Source organism: Pygocentrus nattereri, chromosome 27 (assembly GCF_015220715.1).
Source record: "Pygocentrus nattereri isolate fPygNat1 chromosome 27, fPygNat1.pri, whole genome shotgun sequence".
NCBI lineage: Eukaryota > Metazoa > Chordata > Actinopteri > Characiformes > Serrasalmidae > Pygocentrus > Pygocentrus nattereri.
The window spans coordinates 8,611,083-8,630,565 of record NC_051237.1 but is presented as its reverse complement, the minus strand read 5'-3'; the positions used below and the strand labels follow the sequence as shown (position 1 = coordinate 8,630,565).

Here is a 19,483-nt window from a genome sequence, read left to right as displayed (position 1 = left end):
AAAAGTTTCACTAGTCTTAGCCTCAGGAGGTCCAACTATGCATTTGTTATGTATATGTTAGGCGATTGCAATATTCTCAGTGAAGGACTGCTAATCTAAAATCTGTTCCTGTCAGTAATATCATTGTAAACAAGAAAGGAATCTAGTCTTGATCAGCACTTTTACTCTGAGAAGCTGTATGCACTGTAAAAATTCTATCTTAGCAAGTGACACCATCTTAAACCTGGTCAATCTGTCTAATATTTCTCACACTGAGATTGCTTTAACAATGTTATAACATTTTTAAATGCATTTTTAAATGCATTTGTTTAAAAAAAAAAAAGATCCATGGAAATAGACCACATTATTCTATCAGCAGATGATTTTGCTTGTTTCAGTAGTTTTGAAATAATACTCGATATCATTTTTGCAGTGCGAACAGTGGCCTGGTTTTGTGTGTTTGCAATTCTGTGCACTGTTTTTTTTATCAGTCTGAAGTCTGTTTAGCTGTCAGCTTGATAGTCACCAGTAGCAAGTAGTTGATTGCTCAGTGAACCATGACAATAATGACCCTTTCTGAGTAAGATATCATCGGTGGATTGAAAGTTCACCGTATTCCTTCTTTTAAAAGTTATTTAAGATTTTATTCAAAGCTGACGCAGGGTTTCCTCATCGCCACTTAGCCACTGTGTTCATTTAGCATGTCAGTCAAACATCCCTTTCCTGTTAAAGCAGGTGGAAGGTAATCACATTGAGTGACAAATTGTGACTGGCTTGCAAGACTAGTGTTTTACCTGCTCTAGCACACTTCAGCTCAGGAAGGGCTTGTGAATTAGCTAATTAGTTGGATCAGATGTGTAGACGCCAAAAGGTGCAGTGCAGGGGTTCTCCAGCATGAGAATTGCATTTTTGCCATAGTATACAGTAAGTACATCAGAGAAGCAATACGAGAATTTGACTCTCACTTTTTAAATGGGATATTCAGTTTTTTTCACTTCAAACTCACAAGCCGATGCCGGATGGAGGTCCGCATGAGCAAACAGACAGGTGGGCCTGTTAGGATGTGAAACACAGGATGCGTGTGAGTGGATCTGTGCTCCCCATCACATACACTTCTCCCTCCTCATCCTATCACACACTCGCCCTCTGTGAGTGTGGAGAGGAAGACATCAGCCCACACATCCTCCTCTGCACAATGAGGGGCAATCAGCCAGCCATCAACTGTGCTTATGACGGGTAGGAAACACACGTGCACCAACACTTAGCCTGTATGTATATTAGTTACACTACACACAAGTGTACAGTTTTTTTTTTTAATTATTATCGCTTGAAACCCACCTGTGGTGTTCCTACCGTTATACAGTAGGGACATGTCTTACTGGTGGTGGTTAGGGGAAGGAAATCAAGATTGCAGACTGAGTTTGCTCTCCAGCACTCTTTTCTTTGCATGAATAACCGCTCATCTTAGACAAGCCTGAGACCTTTTAAACAACAGTGAAGATCACAAATATACTCATAATGAACATCCACATACCAATAACACATCTTTTCCATACTTCACAAGACATGTTGAAAGTAATGCACCGATCTGACAGCCATTACAAATGCTTCTGAGTCATCTGAGCAGAAGTACAGACAGCTTTGTTGTAGCCACCGTAGAGGAACATGGCACTTGGAGGCCTCAGATGCTTTCTGCAACCACAGCAAACAGTAAGAGCATTTCCCCAACTGTTTAACAACCCCAACTGACTGCAAAAATGTGGTCACAATGAAGGAAAGGGCATTTAAAAAGCTCTTTCTACATTTCATGTGCTCGCCACACATTGTGAAACACTGGAGGAACAGTAACTAATAAAAATGCCTGCGACAGCTTGTATTGTGTTGCTCTGCGAACACAGTCTGACCCAAATCCTTCAAAATAAGCTTGATAAATGTCACTGAACTCCCGAGTGAAAAGGTCCACTTCAGGTCTTCAGTCAGAAATGCACAGTGTCCACTGCAAATGCTTAAAGCTGTAGTAACACTGGCAAAAAGCCCTTTTACAGTGACTTTTACAGGACTAATGGTGTTTACATTTGAGGCCAATCTATGAACTAAGAGGCGATGATATTGAGATTCTCTACTGAACGTGTTTCAAAGCTCAGATTAGCTCATGCTGACTATGCAAATCGACAAAAGTACAGCACATAGCTAAATACAGTAGCAGCCATCTTGTCCATTTTATAGGTAACTTTATGCCACACAATATTATAACCAAACAAGCAATGCTGTTTGAGATCACTGAATGAAGGTGAATGAATACATTTTAAGTAAAGGGACAACTGTACATTGTGAATTTTCATTAAACTATGACTTTGACCTCTGGCTAAAAGTCCAAGACTGAAGGCCTGTTTTTGTGTCTTTTCGAGTGAACGCTAGAAAGTGACCCAAAAGCAGTGTGAAACTTCCAGCGATGGGGCACAACTGGCGAATCAGGTTGCCCAGGCTTGACATGTTCCTTACACTATAAATGAACACGACACCCTTTGAGAGTCAAAACTGTACTGCTTAATCTCATTCAGATCTGTGACAGTTGCAACACTGCATTATGTGGAATGCATGAAGTCTCACCTTCTCCTGAACATCTCAGCAAAGATGCATCCCACACTCCACAGATCTACTGGGGTGGCGTAACTGGACTGTAGAAGCACTTCTGGAGCTCGATACCATAATGTGACCACCTGAAACACACAAAAACAAACATGACACATATGTTGAAGTTAACATAAAGGGACATGCATGTATGAATGATATGTTTGAGAACAATTCTGTGCTCGTCTTTATTAGCGGGCAAAGATTCTAATGGCGCATGGAATTCAAGTTTTTCTAAACTAGCAGATACAAAAATGTTTCTGTGTCCCTGCGTCCAAGTTACGCAAGGTTTGAAATCACATCTGGCAAAGCAAGTCTCCACATTCCCATTTTGGTATACCAAGATCTGACAAAATTTCTACAGCAGGCCATTGGGGACCTCTCCCATGGTCTCTGTGTGCCTCTATGGAACCCAGGGCCTTTGGCCTTCAATGGCTTACCAACAAGCAAGCCATTCAAACTCTAAATCTGATCCCTGTCTTTTCTTACTACAGAATCTTCCAGAGCCTTGCAGTCCTCTTAAAGTAACAGTTTGTCAAAGAAAAAATTTAATTTACTCAATTTTCTCCTTACCATAATGTTCTCAGTGAGCCCTGACATGTTAGATGTCTGACGCTTGCTTCTATAGTTTTGCACTTAACCTGCATGCCTAAATCATTACACACTTAAAACATGTTGAATAATCTCTAATAGACTTGCATATGTGTTTAAGGGGCATGTAAAGGGTAATAGCTGTGGTCCAATAGTGTAGAAAAATAAAAATGAAAAAAATTGGGATCCTTGACGTTTGTCCATTTAACAGATAACAGTGTGTCATTCAGTGTCAGAAAGTACAAGCTTGGGCTGGTAAATGAAAAACTGTGTAAATGTGATTTTTTTGCCAAATTACCAATTTAAAGCCATGTCAACTCCTTAAACTCAGTGACACCTGCTTTTGCAGGCTGGCCTCAGATCTATCCACCTCCTGAAAAGCCTGGCTAGAGGCCTGCAGGATCCACAGCAGACCGGGTGCGCAGCAGAGGCGCACTGTTAAGAGCTACAGTAGGGAGAGCCTCCAGACAAAACTCAGTGACCCTGCTCCAGAAAGTGGACAGCTTCCAGGTGCTTTCCCTCTCCGGCATGCTGTCCTCCTCATGGGCTCTGGGCCCAGAAACCCTCCAGCTTATCAGCCAAATCAGCCGTCCTTGTGTTTGTAAGCAAAGCCTGGGGCATATATCAGGGGGCACGTATCATAAAATGCAAGGCACATTGGCACATGACCAAAGGATGCAGACTGAGAGAGTGTCATCCTTAATGAGCATTCGTGTTGGAAAGAAGCTACGAATGGCAGACAGACCACACACTGCTGATTAGACACTAATTAGAGAGATGCATTGTGGTGTGGAGTGAGAAGAATTGGTTCAGTGGCAAAGTATATAACAAAATGAAGTGGTAGACAGCCAAAGAGGAACTATTGAACAGAAAACTGAATGTAATATTAACCTAATTTACTTATAAATTTGGTTTCAAAACATACAATTCACTCCATATATGGAAAGTTTGATGCTAGAAATCCCTTTTTTATCACTGCGATGTCACAACAATGAACATGTTTTCTTATGACCACCCATACAGCCTACAGCTGTTCAGCTCACCCATTCATGTTCAAGCGATATAGTGTTGTTTCTGCATAGTCTGTAGCAGTAGTACTGGAATGAAAGTTGTAGACAGAAATTATGAAACGTTATGCAGCCTTTCAAAGGATACAGACATCCAGTTTTTCCCCATTTCAGCCCATGCTGTTTAATAAATGAGGCACAATACAGGGTAGCCAATCAGAACAGAGGACATTTACATATATCAGTCTTAAAGGCATAGTTACAAAAACAACTTTCATTTTGTCTAACAATTTCATTTACTTAGTTCACGTAATTCTAAGGAAAAAGAGAGAGGCTGAAAATAGCCATGTAAAATAAATTATGACTGTTTGTAGTTCATACAATCATTAAGTGGACATTGCAAAAAAAAAATCAAATAGGAGAAAAGTACAATACGATGATATAAGGGTTGACATTTTGACAACAGGAGGCAACAACTATGAATTGCCTTGATAATCTTAGGCAAGTACTGTAGTCCCCCACTCGGTGACCAAAAGTTTTCACAACCTGACTCACTGCTCGTGTTTCAAGGTCGCGGTGCAAGACCCGTGTCAATGGAATTAAATTAAGCTCACGTTTTTTCAAGTGCAAAAGAAGTTATTTTTAGTGGCGGACAGCATGTGCTATGTTGACACTTTCTCATCTTAGTCTTCCTGATTAAAGGGAACTAGAGAGGAAGTCAAAATGAACTCAAAAGGATGAAACATTTTGGTCTCTCGTTGTCATGTGGCTTCAGCTGAGGCACATGATTCATTCTAAAATAGCCCCCCCACCTACTCTCTCTCTTGCTTATCATTCGAAATCAGACATTCATTCAGATAGTGGTTGTTATGACCATTGGTGCAGTACAGTTTCTGATTAACATGACATACAGCTCAAGCCTAACACTGACTCATTTCATACAAGGGAATGGCATTCAGCAGGGAGACTGGGGTGCTTTGGTAAAGATGTTGAAAAGGTTACTAAGGTTAGTCTGAGTAACTGCTCAGATATTCCACTCTAACCGGTTCAGAAGTGAACAACTGATCAACTATAGCACAACCAGGTTCTATCAGTCAGTTTAAAATCAGGCAGAGGTTGTTTTCTAGGCAATAACAAAACAATATGATGTTACCTAAAGCTTACTATATGAGCAACATTTTGGGGGGAGATGCAGCACGACTTCTAGGAAGAACCACAGCTGAAGTATATCCGCTTTTCTCAACACTGTGTTTGTGGTGTGGCCTTCTATTAACACACGCATGCTCTCACACAGCTCTTTCATTTACAAATGGTTTTGCTCTGCAGAAAATTTTCAAAAGTGAAGACAACAGTTACGCAGGTGTGGTTGTTCAATCTTTGAGAAACAGAAGCATGCAATGGTTCAAAGACTGTGTGAGACGATACAGCGAGATCTATTATGGCCGAGTAGGATTTGCAAAACATCTATTGAAACATAGTGAGCCAGCTAGCATAAAAAAAGGCTTTGCACCACATTATATCTCACAAGGCTTCAACATCTTAACATTTTCAGTCACAATTCTTTTCAGTTTGTCACTTGGCAGTGAAGCTGTCACAACTCTGTCACGTGTCATGCACCCAGAGCAGGGTTCCTCTGTCAAACGGCATATCATTCTGTTTACCTCAGAGTTCACATAGAACTAACTTAAACAGCGCCTCACTGATTGCACTGAATGAAATGAAGTGGGTGTCTGGTCGAGGTGATGAAACGCCTTCCCCTCGCATGCCTCACTAGTTCATGCCTGCTTGTTTGTTTTCCCTATTTTCATTACAGTACAAACAAGCCAGGCTCAAAACTACTAGGCAGGCCAGCTAAGCCTGAGGGCCTCAGTCAAAAAAGCTTTCACATTAAAATTGTTAAAACTTTTATATGTTTTATATGTACAGCCCAATTTCTAAAAAGCAGAGACAATTCCAAAAACAAAGCAGTGAGTAGCAAATTATGTTTGACTTGTATTAAACTGAAAATGATACATAAACACAATATTTTATGCTTTACCATAAGAACATTGTTACTGTAAATATATACACTTTCTGAATTTGATTTCTGCAGCATGCTACAAAGACACCAAAAGGTTACATCACCATTCACTTAATTATCATTTGGGGGCTGAAGGTAGGAAATGATCCCATTTTGAAACCGGGATTTTTTGTTCTTTTATCTTCCACTGTCTTTAGCTGTTTAACTATACAAAACCTTTTTGTCATATAAGACAAGCTAAATAGGATGTTGAAATGTTGAAATGTTTTCAACAGGACACATTTCTGGACTGTAGACAGGCTGATATATTGCCCATACACTCTGATTACACAGCCCCTATGTCCATGTGCTGATATCACAGAAACATGCCAGTTTTTAATGCAGTGACGCTTGAGGGATTGACTGCCATGGGCATTCATTTGTGGTTTTTGGCCTTTTTCTTTATGCACAGAGATCTCTGGGTTCCCAAAATCTTTTGAAGATATTATGCACTGTAGAGAATGAAAAACTGTGATTTTTAAGTGCTGATGTATTTTTGACAAAGTGGTGAGCCTCAATCCTTGCTCATAAAGGATTCAGCCTTTTTGGATGGTCTTTTTATGTCCCAGCATGATTGCATCATCTGTTCTATGTTTTTTGAACACTGAAATGTTGAAATGCTCCTAGTCTTAAACTGGCCCGTCCTATCTTTTTGGAACATGTTGCAGGCATCAACTCCAGAGACTGGGGGTGGGGGTGGGAGGGTATGTTGGCTGAAATGGAGTGGGTGAAGCACAGGGTGGATACATTTAGATACATATTCATATGTATCTAAATAACCACATCCATCCTTAACACAGTGCTGATTTGCATGGCTCATATTACACCCATAACCCAGACAGTGATGGGTCAAAAAGTTTATGATGTTGTTTATTAGATATTATGTTTATTATTTACAGCTATGCTTCATAATAATTTGTATTCATTAATTTATGTGCAAATTTATAGTATGTATATGTTTAATTGCCCGATAAATTAACTTTTTATTATTAGTTATAATCTCTCTCTCGTTCTTTCTCTCTCTCTCTCTCTCTCTCTCTAAGGCTAGTGCATTGTGTGGCATTGGCTGCTAACAGAAGGGTCAGATAAAGCAATCCTGGCAGCCTTCAGATTATAGGACAGCATTCTGTGAATTCCTATCTGGTGAGACAGCATGGGCCCACTCAGCACGAGGGGAAACAGCAGCTTTGCAAGCTCTTCTCAGCAATGCTGCCCAAGCACATCCAAGCACAGCCACTGGACTGTGCTTCACCCACTCCACCACTCCACAGCCCTCTGTTTCACCCACTCCACCCCCCCCAACACACACCCCCACACCAGTCTTGGACCCCCCACCCCCCAAACACACTGGGTATAAAACAATAGAGACAACATGATTAAGAATAAGGCCGGCCGATGGGTTTGGCCGGGAGCCTGTGTTTACATTCTCTCTCTCAAAGGAAGCGAAGGATGAAAGGCCCCTTCAACACAAGACCTTCGTCCGCATTCTTTCAGGCCGCCCCTGGACACTTTTAAAGGGACAAGTCTACTAACTTGACGGAGGACAAAGCTCTCTGGGGAAAAATGACCCTCCAGTGACGACCTCTCATTCAGTTAATAATACATCTGAACTGTGATATCATTAGCCCACGCTGACAAGCCCCTCGCTCAGCCTGGTGCACTGCTGAAGTCAGCACACTGTGATATTTACTGCAAATCCTTTGCAACTAAGTTCTGTAGTATAGACAATTTGCAAGCACTCAAAGCAACTGTTAGTAGAGACTGAAAAAGAATTTTGAGAACGACAGAAAAGAATGAAAAATGAATTCATGTAATTACTTTAGAACAAAAGTGCCAGGAAAAAGTGTAAAACATAAAACTTATTTCAGCACACAAGCTGTTGTTTTTTATGGCGTCTAGCACTAGTGGTACCCCAGAAAGGACACACTGGTACTTTTTGAAAGGCTACATTGACGTACTGTTCTTTAAAGAACATGTCCACTTTAATCACTAGGGGTGCAGAATTAACAATACATGAATTCAGGACAATTTAAATATAAAAATTATTCTGGAAACAATGGAACCAGGGAACGCTTTTAGCCACGGTGGCAGGTTGTCTTAGAAGGATCGGGTTTGAGCTAAGAAAGCTGAGCTAAAGCTAATAATACAGCTAACACTGAAGCTAGTCAGAAGACTAGCGGACTCGTCATTTAATTCACAAAGTCTTTTAACAAAACAATTAAAGAAACAATACATATGATTCTGTGTACAAGTGCAAATTACTTTGTTTACAATGTTTTAAACACAAATGCCAACCACAAACCTGTTTAATTTGACTAAGTCGTCAAGCTAACAGCCAGCAGCTGCATTAGCTGCTAACAGTTAGCTAACTGATTTTAACATTGTTCTACAACATTATTTATCATCACACACACACACAGGCGGAAGGCAGGATACACCCTGGATAGGTCACCAGTCCATCGCAGGGCAGACAGACAGACACAATCACTCACACCTAGGGGCAATGTAGCATGTCCAATTGGCCTGACTGCATGTCTTTGGACTGTGGGAGGAAACCGGAGAACCCAGAGGAAACCCACGCAGACACGGGGAGAACATGCAAACTCCACACAGAGAGGACCCCGGTCACCCGGCCAGGGAATCGAACCGCACAGCAGGGTACAGCCCCAGCAACAAGACTGTATTTTTAGGGGAATTCCACTAATTTTGCAAATTGTGTGAATAATTCAGCTGCTGAGATGTAAACAGTCATTCGAAATGTTCTGAGAGTAAAACGGTTCACTATAGATAACCTTACCAGGATTTCTTTTCTGTGGTGGTGATAAAAATCCGGGCTCATGAAGTCTACAAAAATAGTCATCTCCAAAACCACTAGTGAACTTCGGAGATTTCCATATATAATGTTTATAATGGTATACTTGTGGTAAAACAATAAAAAGTTCTCTTTGGGAACAATTTTGCCTTAAAACGTGCTGCATGCACCCCTTCTTCATGAATGGCTTTTAAAGTTTTATCCCAAAACTTTACCTCAAACTGTCATAAAACAATGTCTCAGACAGCAGACGGTGTACTTGTAACCATTTTGTGTAAAAACTCTATGTGATGTAGCTTTTAGTGGCGATAAACTTCAGACATCTGGTTCACCATCCCTGGGAATAATGAACAAATTACTCAGAAAGGAGAATTTCACATCAGCCCACTCTGAGGGAGTTTGACAGTAAAGCATTTTATTATGCAGACGGTTTTGGAAAATCAATGTCCCTGGAATATGTCTTGCTCTTCTATGTGACCTCCAGACATTTAGGTAAAATAAAACATTTTTGTAAACTCACTAGAGTTCTAAATTAAGTGAAACCTGCTGAAACATTAACTCGATAGCCTACAATCTGTTCTGGGAATCATACTATTGTCCTTTGACCTTAACCTTGATGGGTCAGTGCTGCATACGTCATAACTATTAGCATGCTCATGAGTAATACTTTGGATTGAATCAGCGATTACTGTACATGCACAATGGTCACTCTGCAAACCCATGAGGATGGATCAACCTACTGCCTCCCTCCTGCCATGTTTTGTCTCTAGATGAGCTATTCTTCGCCTCGCAGTCAAACTGTAAACAGTGTTAAACACCATTATTGTGAAGCCCTGGAGTCATTCAAGGGGTTTTTCCCTGCTCTTTTAAAAGCCCATTTACAATGGCAACAATACTGTCATGCCCAGCCAAGAGCAGAGAAAGATATATGAAGTCACAAGTGAGCAGAGCGTGTAAACTGTATACAGTTAAAAAAAAAAAAAAAAAAGCTCCACAACTGCTGCCAAAGTATGCAGAGCTTACAGGAATGCTGTATGGGGCCCTCTCTGAGCGAACAAAGAGAGCACAGTCAGCCTCTCTTTCCCCTGTGCTACCACATCCGCACATCATTAGTTGGAAAATTCCTGATATATGCTGTAATTTTTTTTTCTGGTACAGGCGAAGCTTTAATATCCAGATGCCCTCGCCCTGCACCCCCAAAACAGTCTTCCTCCCAGTCTGGCCTGCAGCCAATAGCCTTTAACAATTAATACAGACGGGGTCTGAGAGTGAGGGCGCACCTCTCCCGCGTGGATGGCCAGCGGCGAGGGTCACGCAGGAAATACCAAATAAGAAGCTTGCCGTGCATCGTGCTGAGCCTCTGTTCAAGTGTCTGTTACACTTTCAGAGCAACCCTCCCTCTTTTCTTCTCTCTCTCTCTGCTGCAGTTAGAGCACGTGGGGTCGTTTTTTCCTTCCTTCTTCTTCCTTTTTGGAATACCGGGGGAGATATCTAAACATTCCCAGAGTGTGTCGCACGTGCTCTCCTGCGTGCCATGTTTTCCTTTTTTTTTCCTAGCCATGCTTGTTGCCTCTGTGTCTGTCCAGAGTAGAAGCACAATGTCTGGCAAAGCCCAGGCTGCTCTTACCTCACCATAAGACCCTGCTGCAAATCTCACTTCACTTCAGTTTTGACTCTTTTATAATGCTTGTGCTCTGATAGTTTGGTAAGAAGCAAACCGATGCTTTTGATAAAACCTAGAGCATATTTTATAGGCATCAGAATTGTGGAATGGAGAATACTCTGAAAAAAAGAATGCACTGAATGCTTAATTTAATTCATACAATAGTTGGTTCCAACGACACAATCTGCTTGGTTGAGAAGTGTTCTAGACTGGCTGTTATTTATAAAAACAGCACTCTATTATTCTGCTAGGACCAGTTTCTAAATTACAAGTCTCTTTACGTTGGAGCTAATTATTGCTTAATGTCTACTTTAGTAGATATTAAAACCAGAGAATTGATCCATTAGATAACTTCTCTAAGATCATATCTGACCTGCGGCTTATCTGGTCAGATTCTAAAGAAGAGCGTGACGGCAGGACCGCACTAAATTCTGAACATCGTCATCCATAAGGTTTTTTTCATTCAGTAACTGTGACTGTGGACAGGGACTAAACAGTCTGGGATTTACCAGAAATGTACAGAATCTGACAAATGAGATGGGCTGTGAAATTCCTTACAGACTGAAACAAAGGGACATTAAGGTTAATCTGGCAAATATTGATATTGATTGAAGCTGAGCTGAATCTGATACCGTGACAGTTCGTAAAGTAAAAGGATGATACTTTTTTGGCTTAACTGCTAATTTAAAAAGAACATTTGATTCAAAGTTCCTTTCCTATGTTTAAGTTATTTTGCAGAACTATTGTAAAAAATAGCAATAGAAAAGGTCTTGTGTTATCATATAGTATAAGGGCTGTGATGATGTGTGGTACATGCTTTCGGCTCAGGCTTGCAGTTGAATCTCAGTTATTTGACATAAAACACTCCTTTTCATGTTCTATTGCTAAGTGTGCATCATTTCAACAAAATGTATTACATCAACAAAATTGTGTTGCAATATATTTTATTCCTATAGAAATTATGTATGCCTTTAAATAAGGATGTATGCCTTTTTAAGTGCACTACAAGGTTTCACTGAAAACCTTTATGGGAGATATGTTTTGGAGCAGTAACTCAACTCCATGGATTCCCTCTTTCCACTTTCTTGGAAAACACAAAGGTACAAGATGGAGTTATTAATGGCAACCACTTGTGTTCCATTACTTGTGTTCTAGGCTGTGAACTATGTAACAAAAACAATTTGTACAAGGCATTGCCTCACCTATTATTCCAGGTGTAACAACAGGGGCCTCATAAACTCGAATTACTGCTCACCTGTTTCATATCAACCTCTTCAAGCCTTTCACCAACTGTTCACACACTGTCTGCACTGAACAGACTTCTTCTGAAGATCCAAACCAGAACATTTCTCACAAAATACCAGAGGTGTTTGTATGTAACAGCTTACAATCACTGTTTTATGTTATATAAACCTTAATATTATTTAAAAAATGTTGCAGTTGTGTTATATAAAAAAAATCTAATGTGATGCTAATAGTTTAGAGGTTTCAGACAATTTGTATTAAGACATTTTCAATGATGCATGGAGCTGTCCATAATAATTCAGAAAGCTGTATAGCATAGAGTATGAACTCAATAAAATCAATATCCAAAATGCTTCATGGTTGAAAACCGGTGACCAAATCACCAGTGATATGATAGCTATTCATAGTCATTCTGTGACAGGAAAGTACCATAAATAGAGAATTACAGCTTAATACTTAATAATATTTGCTGTTTTACAATGTCAAAACTTCTCATTGCTGTAAAAGTTTTATTGCCTAGCAATTATTAATATTACAAGTGATTCAGAACCAAAAAAGCATCTATTTCTGCCTTTTAATCTACTCTTCTGTTACATTACGTCTCAATGCTGTTGTTACATCTGCTTTGACGTGTAATCGTCAGACGTTCGGTATGATAGGGTTGAGTGCAAAATAAGAGTGCTGATGAAAACATGGAACACAGAATATGGCTAAAACAGTAGAAAAAGAAACAGGATGTAAGTCAAGGCTAAGGCCTGACCAAGAGAAACACACCAGAGAAAACTACTGCATGTGCACTCTCCCCAAGGCCTCCCACAGATTTATGTTCATGTGCTATTGTACCATCGCTTTAATTTCCAGCTTACTTCTTTTAAGTTCCTACTACCAATAGAGATGACACTGCCTTTCCATTCTTACTCAACATCCCCCATTCTCCCCATTTAATCCCCCTATACTCAGTTATGGTTTCAGGGGCAGGCTGCTCAATAAGAAATGCTGTGACAGGCAGATTGAATCTGCTCTGTATGGCTGTCACAGTACAGTCATAGACGAGAGCAAACTCATTTCTTGAGTGTAGCTGACAGATTACTGATGCTGAACGATGATTCACTTCTCCCACCGACACACGAAGGTTCAAAGAGACAGCATGCTTATTTAGGGACATTTAAATCATGCTTTCATTAACAGTTCAGGGACTTTAAAATCTAAAGGTTAGCAGGTGGAACAGATCTCAATTACTCATCCGATATCCCGGTGCCTGTTACTCAAAGCAGCCTGCATTTGGTGCTGCTTTGGAAGCTAATGACTCTAAAGACTCTCTCCAGAGTTTACCGTCACAACCGGAAAGCCATTAACATGACAGATGGAATGGAATAACGTTGATAAACTAATGACAGTTTCTAGTACAGTAGAGATCCTGTCACTTTGTTTACATGGCCATGATGGACACAGATTAAGGCAATAATCGGCTCTAAAATAAAACCTCCGGTCTCAGAATCCAATCCAATACAATCCTATTAAGGCAATATTGTAATTACAGTGCTTTACATTGTAGCTGTTGTCCAACAGTGCAGTGGCATATATACTTACCTTTCTTGGTTTTTGTTGGGCGTCACTGTCTTTTGTTAATTGCTAATACGCTTAAATTTATGTATGACTTTCTTTTTTTATCTCTGTGTCACTTTCCGCACAAGAGTTGGCCTTTGGCACTTAATAGGCCGCCATCGTAAATAAGAATTAATAATATTAATTAATAATTCATTATTATTTAATAATATTAATATAACCTAATATTCCCATTTATCTGCTAAGATGTAGGTGAAACAGGGTGAAAGTATAATTCTTAACATGAAAAGAGCCAATGTTCTGGTAGTCAACTAAATGGATAAATGCATGTAAAATGTCACAGCTCATCTAAATAAAAGAAGCCACATTGGAATTCTTGCATTTCCTTGCATGAACTCTTACATTCCTGCATGTTCAGTTATCACTGTTATCCCACTGAAAGCTATCTGACTTGGGACAATCCGAGAGCTTGTGAGACAGAGCAGAGAGAGAGAGAGAGAGAGAGAGAGAGAGAGAGAGACGGACGAGTGGAGAGATGGTTGCTAGGTGTTGCCAACATGAGGAATTCATTCCACTGGAAGAGGGGAAGGAAGCGTCAGGGCCCAGAGGACCCACAGCAAAGGCTGCTGTGGAGTTTGTGGTATGCAGAAAAATGGTTGCTGGAAGAAGGATTCTTTTTTAACACAGCACAACATGGGCTGCATCAGCCATTTGAAATTGCACAACATCCTAAATGCAACAAAAACAGACAATGTTTCAAGGATCAGCATCTTCAGATGGAAGTAAAGCCTTTTTCCAAAGGCCAGTAAATGTTTTAGAGACACCTAGAAAATAAGAAGGTCTGACAGTCCTGCCGTTGTAGGAATCTATTGTATTGCCTCAGATGCCACTAGTTTATTCACTTGAGTCATCATGAGCTAGAGTGTCAGTAAAGTTCAACTTCCATGTGATTAGAATCTTACACTAGCAGTGGGCCTTCGCCAATTATTTACGTTGTTTTAGCAACTGTTAAAATGCTACAACAATCCATCAGAATAAAATTATGCAGGGAATTTGCCTCCAGTTACACAAATCTAATTTTGTGAGCAATGTGGTGCACGTGATGCTTTTTTGAGTGCTGTCCTAATCGCTTTCATGGGACAATCCAGTCTGCCTCCATTTTTTTTTACATTGACTCCCACTGGCATCCAGGAGGGAGCTGAAATCAGTCTGCACTACACAGCATTACCATTACTTAATTCTTTTCTCAGAGGGGAAAGCATGTGGAGCAGGGGAAGGCAGCGCTAGGTACAATATCACCAGCACAGAGAGGCCGAATGCTTCGTGCTGCTGTAGCCTAGTAACAACAGCAACTTCCCCTCTCTTCTGTCTGTACATGACCCGGGATAAAGGCCAGCTAATGTACCCAAAAAGGCAATAGGAGTAGAAAGAAACGTTGCTCCGTTTTGAGCCTTTGCCCAGCGGCTTAGCGCTGTCAATCAGAAACGGACAATGGTCACCAGGAGAGTGGAGACATTCTAATGATCAACAATGCAGTGGACCCATGAGATTTGTAGGGTCAGCCTAATCTTCACCTCTGTAGCACCCAATGGGTGGTCTGCCCAGCTTGCACTCGCTCAGCCTCTTTCTCTCTCTTTCCCTCTTTCTCTCCCATTTACAACCTTGGAGAATGAGCGACTGCGAGGAGAGGGCTGCGAAATGGTAGCGCTCATACAAAACAAACTTTCTTTTCTGTATTAGCCCTTAGAAGTCACAGTTGATGACTGCAGTTTCAATTGGACATCAAGTTATTGTTGTTTGTACAATTTGAAAAAGAGAAAAAATTGAAGACGCCGACCTGATGATACAGAATGTTAAAGCCAAATGTCTCACTGACATTACCTTCAGAGTCTTTGGCAATGTCCACTTCAACTTCTTTCAATCTGCTACTAGCAGTGGCCATAGTTAAATGTATCAGCATGTAGAACAGGGCCCTTTGGTAGACTGTTTTGTTTTCTATCACTGTACAGATGCAATGCTTCTGCTTTTGGATGGATGCATATTGACCCAAATTTAGAGCGCAATCTGGATTGGTAAACACTTACTATTCATTTGTTTACTCAGCATAATAATAAAACACAACCGATGTGTAACATATTCCTATTTGTGCTTTCTTGTTCAAAAGGGTAATTTGTGACTGAATCTAAAAATCTGCAAATCTTCATCTAAATCTTTATATAAATAAGTACAATAACAGCATTGAGAAATCATATTATTAACAAAGAAGATTAAATGACAAAAATATCCACTTTTTGAATCACCCTTGTAGGGTTAATCAAGTGCTGTTGTAATTCATTAATTCACTAAATGCAAAACAACAGTAATAGCAAGGGTTAAAGACCTTGGTAGTACTGGGAAGTTATTTCCTTAGAGAACATGTTGATATTTAACATGGTAGTTATATAAAATGTATGGGACACATACAGACTAAGCCTAGTTCTAGACTACAAAGACTTTAAATGAGACTCACAATCTAATTTACTCTTTCATATACACAAAACCAAGACAGTATCTAATCGTTTTTCACCATTCTGACTGTACCATCTTGGTTTGATGACAGCACTTATAATAGAGGAAAGATCAATTACAAGTATATACTTCCTTGCCTATTACATTCAGTTTGAGATCTTCTATGTGTGCACTTTAGATCTTTCTCAGCTCTTGGTTATGTACAGTGAAATATAAAGTACATTTCTGGTAAAGCAAAACTGACTAAATATTGCCCTTTCTGTTCACAACAAAATCCCCAAGGGTTATTCCTTCATTCTTTATGTAAATCAGACAACCATTACAGCTAAAAATAGGCTTTTCATTGAATTATTCATCTTGAGTGCTAGACAATAGGCTGTGGTGTATATTGTAAACCTCTTCTGTTTCTCTGCCTGTTCTAGAAGACTGTCAGGACTGAACTCTGTCTGATCTGCTTAGTATAACTTTCCTTTACAGTTTCAGTGGTATGATACTGTTACTGTCCATCTAGTGAGCAGGTAACTAACAACTACTATCTGTGAAAGCAAAAGAAATCACACAGCTAATCTCAGTGCCTGTTTTGCATACACAATAACGACATTTCTTTATCTGGCGGGAGACAGAGAGGAAGTGTTTTTTTTAGCCACACTGAAGGCGGATGATGAGGGGGATTCCAAACGCAGGAAAATTAATCAGGGAGCTGGAGAACCCGTGCTTACAATTCACTCTCTAAGTCTCTCTCTCTCATTCTCTCTCTCTTTTCTCTTTCACACCCACTCTCTTTTCCCCTCTCTCAGTCTTTCTTGCTCTCTCTTCCTCTGTATATCCTTATCTTACTCTGGCTCACCCTCACTCTCTCTCTCTGTTTCACAGCAGAACTGTCAGGGTTAGGGTGGAGGAGGGATTTTCTAATGCCTCCGGTGGATTCCCAGGTGAACTTAAAGAAGCTCAACTGCCTAACCACTGAAACCACACAACCAACAGCAAGTTGTAGCAGTCATTCAAATTTTGCAAACTGAATAAGTTGTGAAAAGGACAGGGTTGAGATATGCCCTTGTGGTTGTGCCCGTAAGTGGGAATTCATTCAAATAGTGAACGCATTCAAATTTCCTTTACATACATTCATGATGTTTAGCAGAAACTTACAGTAGATGTATTATAAAACCGTTCGTCTCGCATTCCTTTGAGAAACATCTCCCTTTCTCAGTGCAGCGGAGAAAAGATACAATGTCCATTCACTGGCTATATGCTATCTCTTGACATCAGAGCCTCCTTCAAGAGACTATGACTTCAAAGGATGACAGAGAATTCACTGACTCAATCACACGATCCATTTCATCCCCAGACCACTTTGTCGCGGCCCAAAGACATGAAACAGACAGTGGTGGGTCTCAATTTACACGTTATGCACCTGCTTCTGGACTCTGATGGGGACAGCTGATGGGTGGCCTTTCATTGCTGGCCACTCCAGACTGGGAGCTGTCCACGTCTGCCTCGAGGGACGCACTGGTCTTTTCACTCTCAATGGATGTCACTCTCCTGTACTCACCAGAGGAGCATCAAAGAAATCAATTCAACTAGTAAATCCCTCAAGGCGTACACTTTCGAAGTGTTCTCTGTATTCCATCATCATCAGTTTAATGAAACAAACATGAAATAAGTGCATGTTCAAGGCATGGGTATGAAAAAGTAAGAAGGAGAGGATGTTAAAGGAGAGCTCAGATAGGCAGACAACAGACCTTGGCCAAAAAGGTGCTGATCAGAGATCTTGCCAACAAAAAGTGATAAACGAATGCCTACTCAAATTATTTGCTAATATTGATATATATATAATCTTCATAGGTCCTATATTAGAATTACAGTCTATAATTGAAATGGATAACATGTTGGATAATAGCAACACCCCACATACAAGAGGTAAATGGTTTGATATTCTGGCCCAGGAATAAGACTGCTATAGGAATAAGCCTTCTGGGCTAGACTTCCAAAGTTGCATTCACTTACCTTTGTACATGGCTCTGGATTAGAGCTTCTGCCAAATAAAAAGTAAAAATAAAGAACAAGTTTAGACATTGTCATGTCTAACTCAGTAGCTGTGCCAGGCCAGGACTGGTGTTTTGGATGGACCCTAGCTAAGGCATTTGCCAAGGATTTCTAGTCAACCAAGAAACCCAGAGCTCAGAAATAATTGATCTTACTCTGCTCACAGGATGAATAATGATTAAAATAACTTTAATAAGCTGGCATTTATGCCTTCTTTTATTGTATTAATTGCGCCATGGTGTAGTAGCTGTATTTATCTAAGGTAATGCAGTATGCTCAACTACTTTTGTGCTTAAATCAAGCCATGCCTGTATGCTTCCAGTTCCACATCCACAGAACGTTGCTCCTTATATTTATCTCCAAAATGCTGAGTCACTGCTAAAGCAGAACTCGATAAACTGTTAATTTTCATACCAGCATGATGAGAAGCTCCTTGATTGACAGCTGAAAACTGTAGCTGGGTGTTAGAGAGTTTGTTGGTGGCTCAAGAGAGATCAATGTTAGCAAACCCCTGACAGTCATGGTTACTAGTTAAACTGGGATTCTGATTAGTTCATGAGAGAAATGGTATTTTAATGAGTGCACTATTTTATCATTTACCATTTTTTGGTTGTGTATTCATAAGATTTGAATAAAGTAAACCTGAGCAGTCATTTTGAGTGGACCAATTGTAGTGTCATCACTGGAATAAGAGTTTTAACCTGTCTTACACTAATTCCATTTCATATACGGAATATAATATGAACCTCTTACATAAATTAGCTTTTGGCATCACTATCAGCCACAACAAAGTGTTAAATATCCACTATGATTTTGGAATCACAAATATGCTGTTTTAGCTGCTATTTTTGGGACACTGTACGATAGTTAAACATGTTTGTGATAGCCAAGAAAAATAGGCAGTTAAGAAACAGTTGTGCAAGCTGACTCACCACTGAAGTAAGCGCCATCTGAAAGCTGTATATGCGTGCCAGGCCAAAATCAGCCAGTTTGATCTGTCCTCCACTTGTGACCAGAATGTTCTGAGGCTTCAGGTCTCGGTGAACCACGCGGTGCGAGTGGAGGAAGTCCAGACCCTGCAGCAACTGGTACATCATATCCTGCAAAAAACAAACAAACTCAGGCTATTCCTAACACTTCAAGGCCAAACACCTCAAAATAGCCTAAAGGAACAGCACCAACCAAATGAAACGACAAATCAAGGAGAAGACCAGGGCAAGATTTCATGTGGAGCTGTAGGGCAATCAGTTCACAATCAGAGATCTTGTGGATTGGGAGTGGGAAAAAATAAGAATGTCCCTTTAAATCTGGAGTGTGGCAGATGTTAATAACTGACATGAATGTACAGCCAGAAAGACTCCTTACTTTAAGGCCCCATT

The 19,483-nt window shown here is 40.2% G+C and overlaps 1 protein-coding gene across 1 annotated transcript in view; it reads right to left on the bottom strand.

Moving 5' to 3' along the window:
• cdk6 (cyclin-dependent kinase 6) overlaps positions 1-19,483 on the bottom strand; it is a 40,721-nt gene that overhangs the window by 12,107 nt on the left and 9,131 nt on the right. Inside the window, exons 3-4 of the mRNA XM_017694806.2 lie at positions 19,037-19,204; positions 2,590-2,699 (exon numbers count right to left, since the gene is read on the bottom strand). Coding sequence (XP_017550295.1) covers positions 2,590-2,699; positions 19,037-19,204 — 278 coding nt within the window. The remainder of the gene's footprint in view (positions 1-2,589; positions 2,700-19,036; positions 19,205-19,483) is intronic.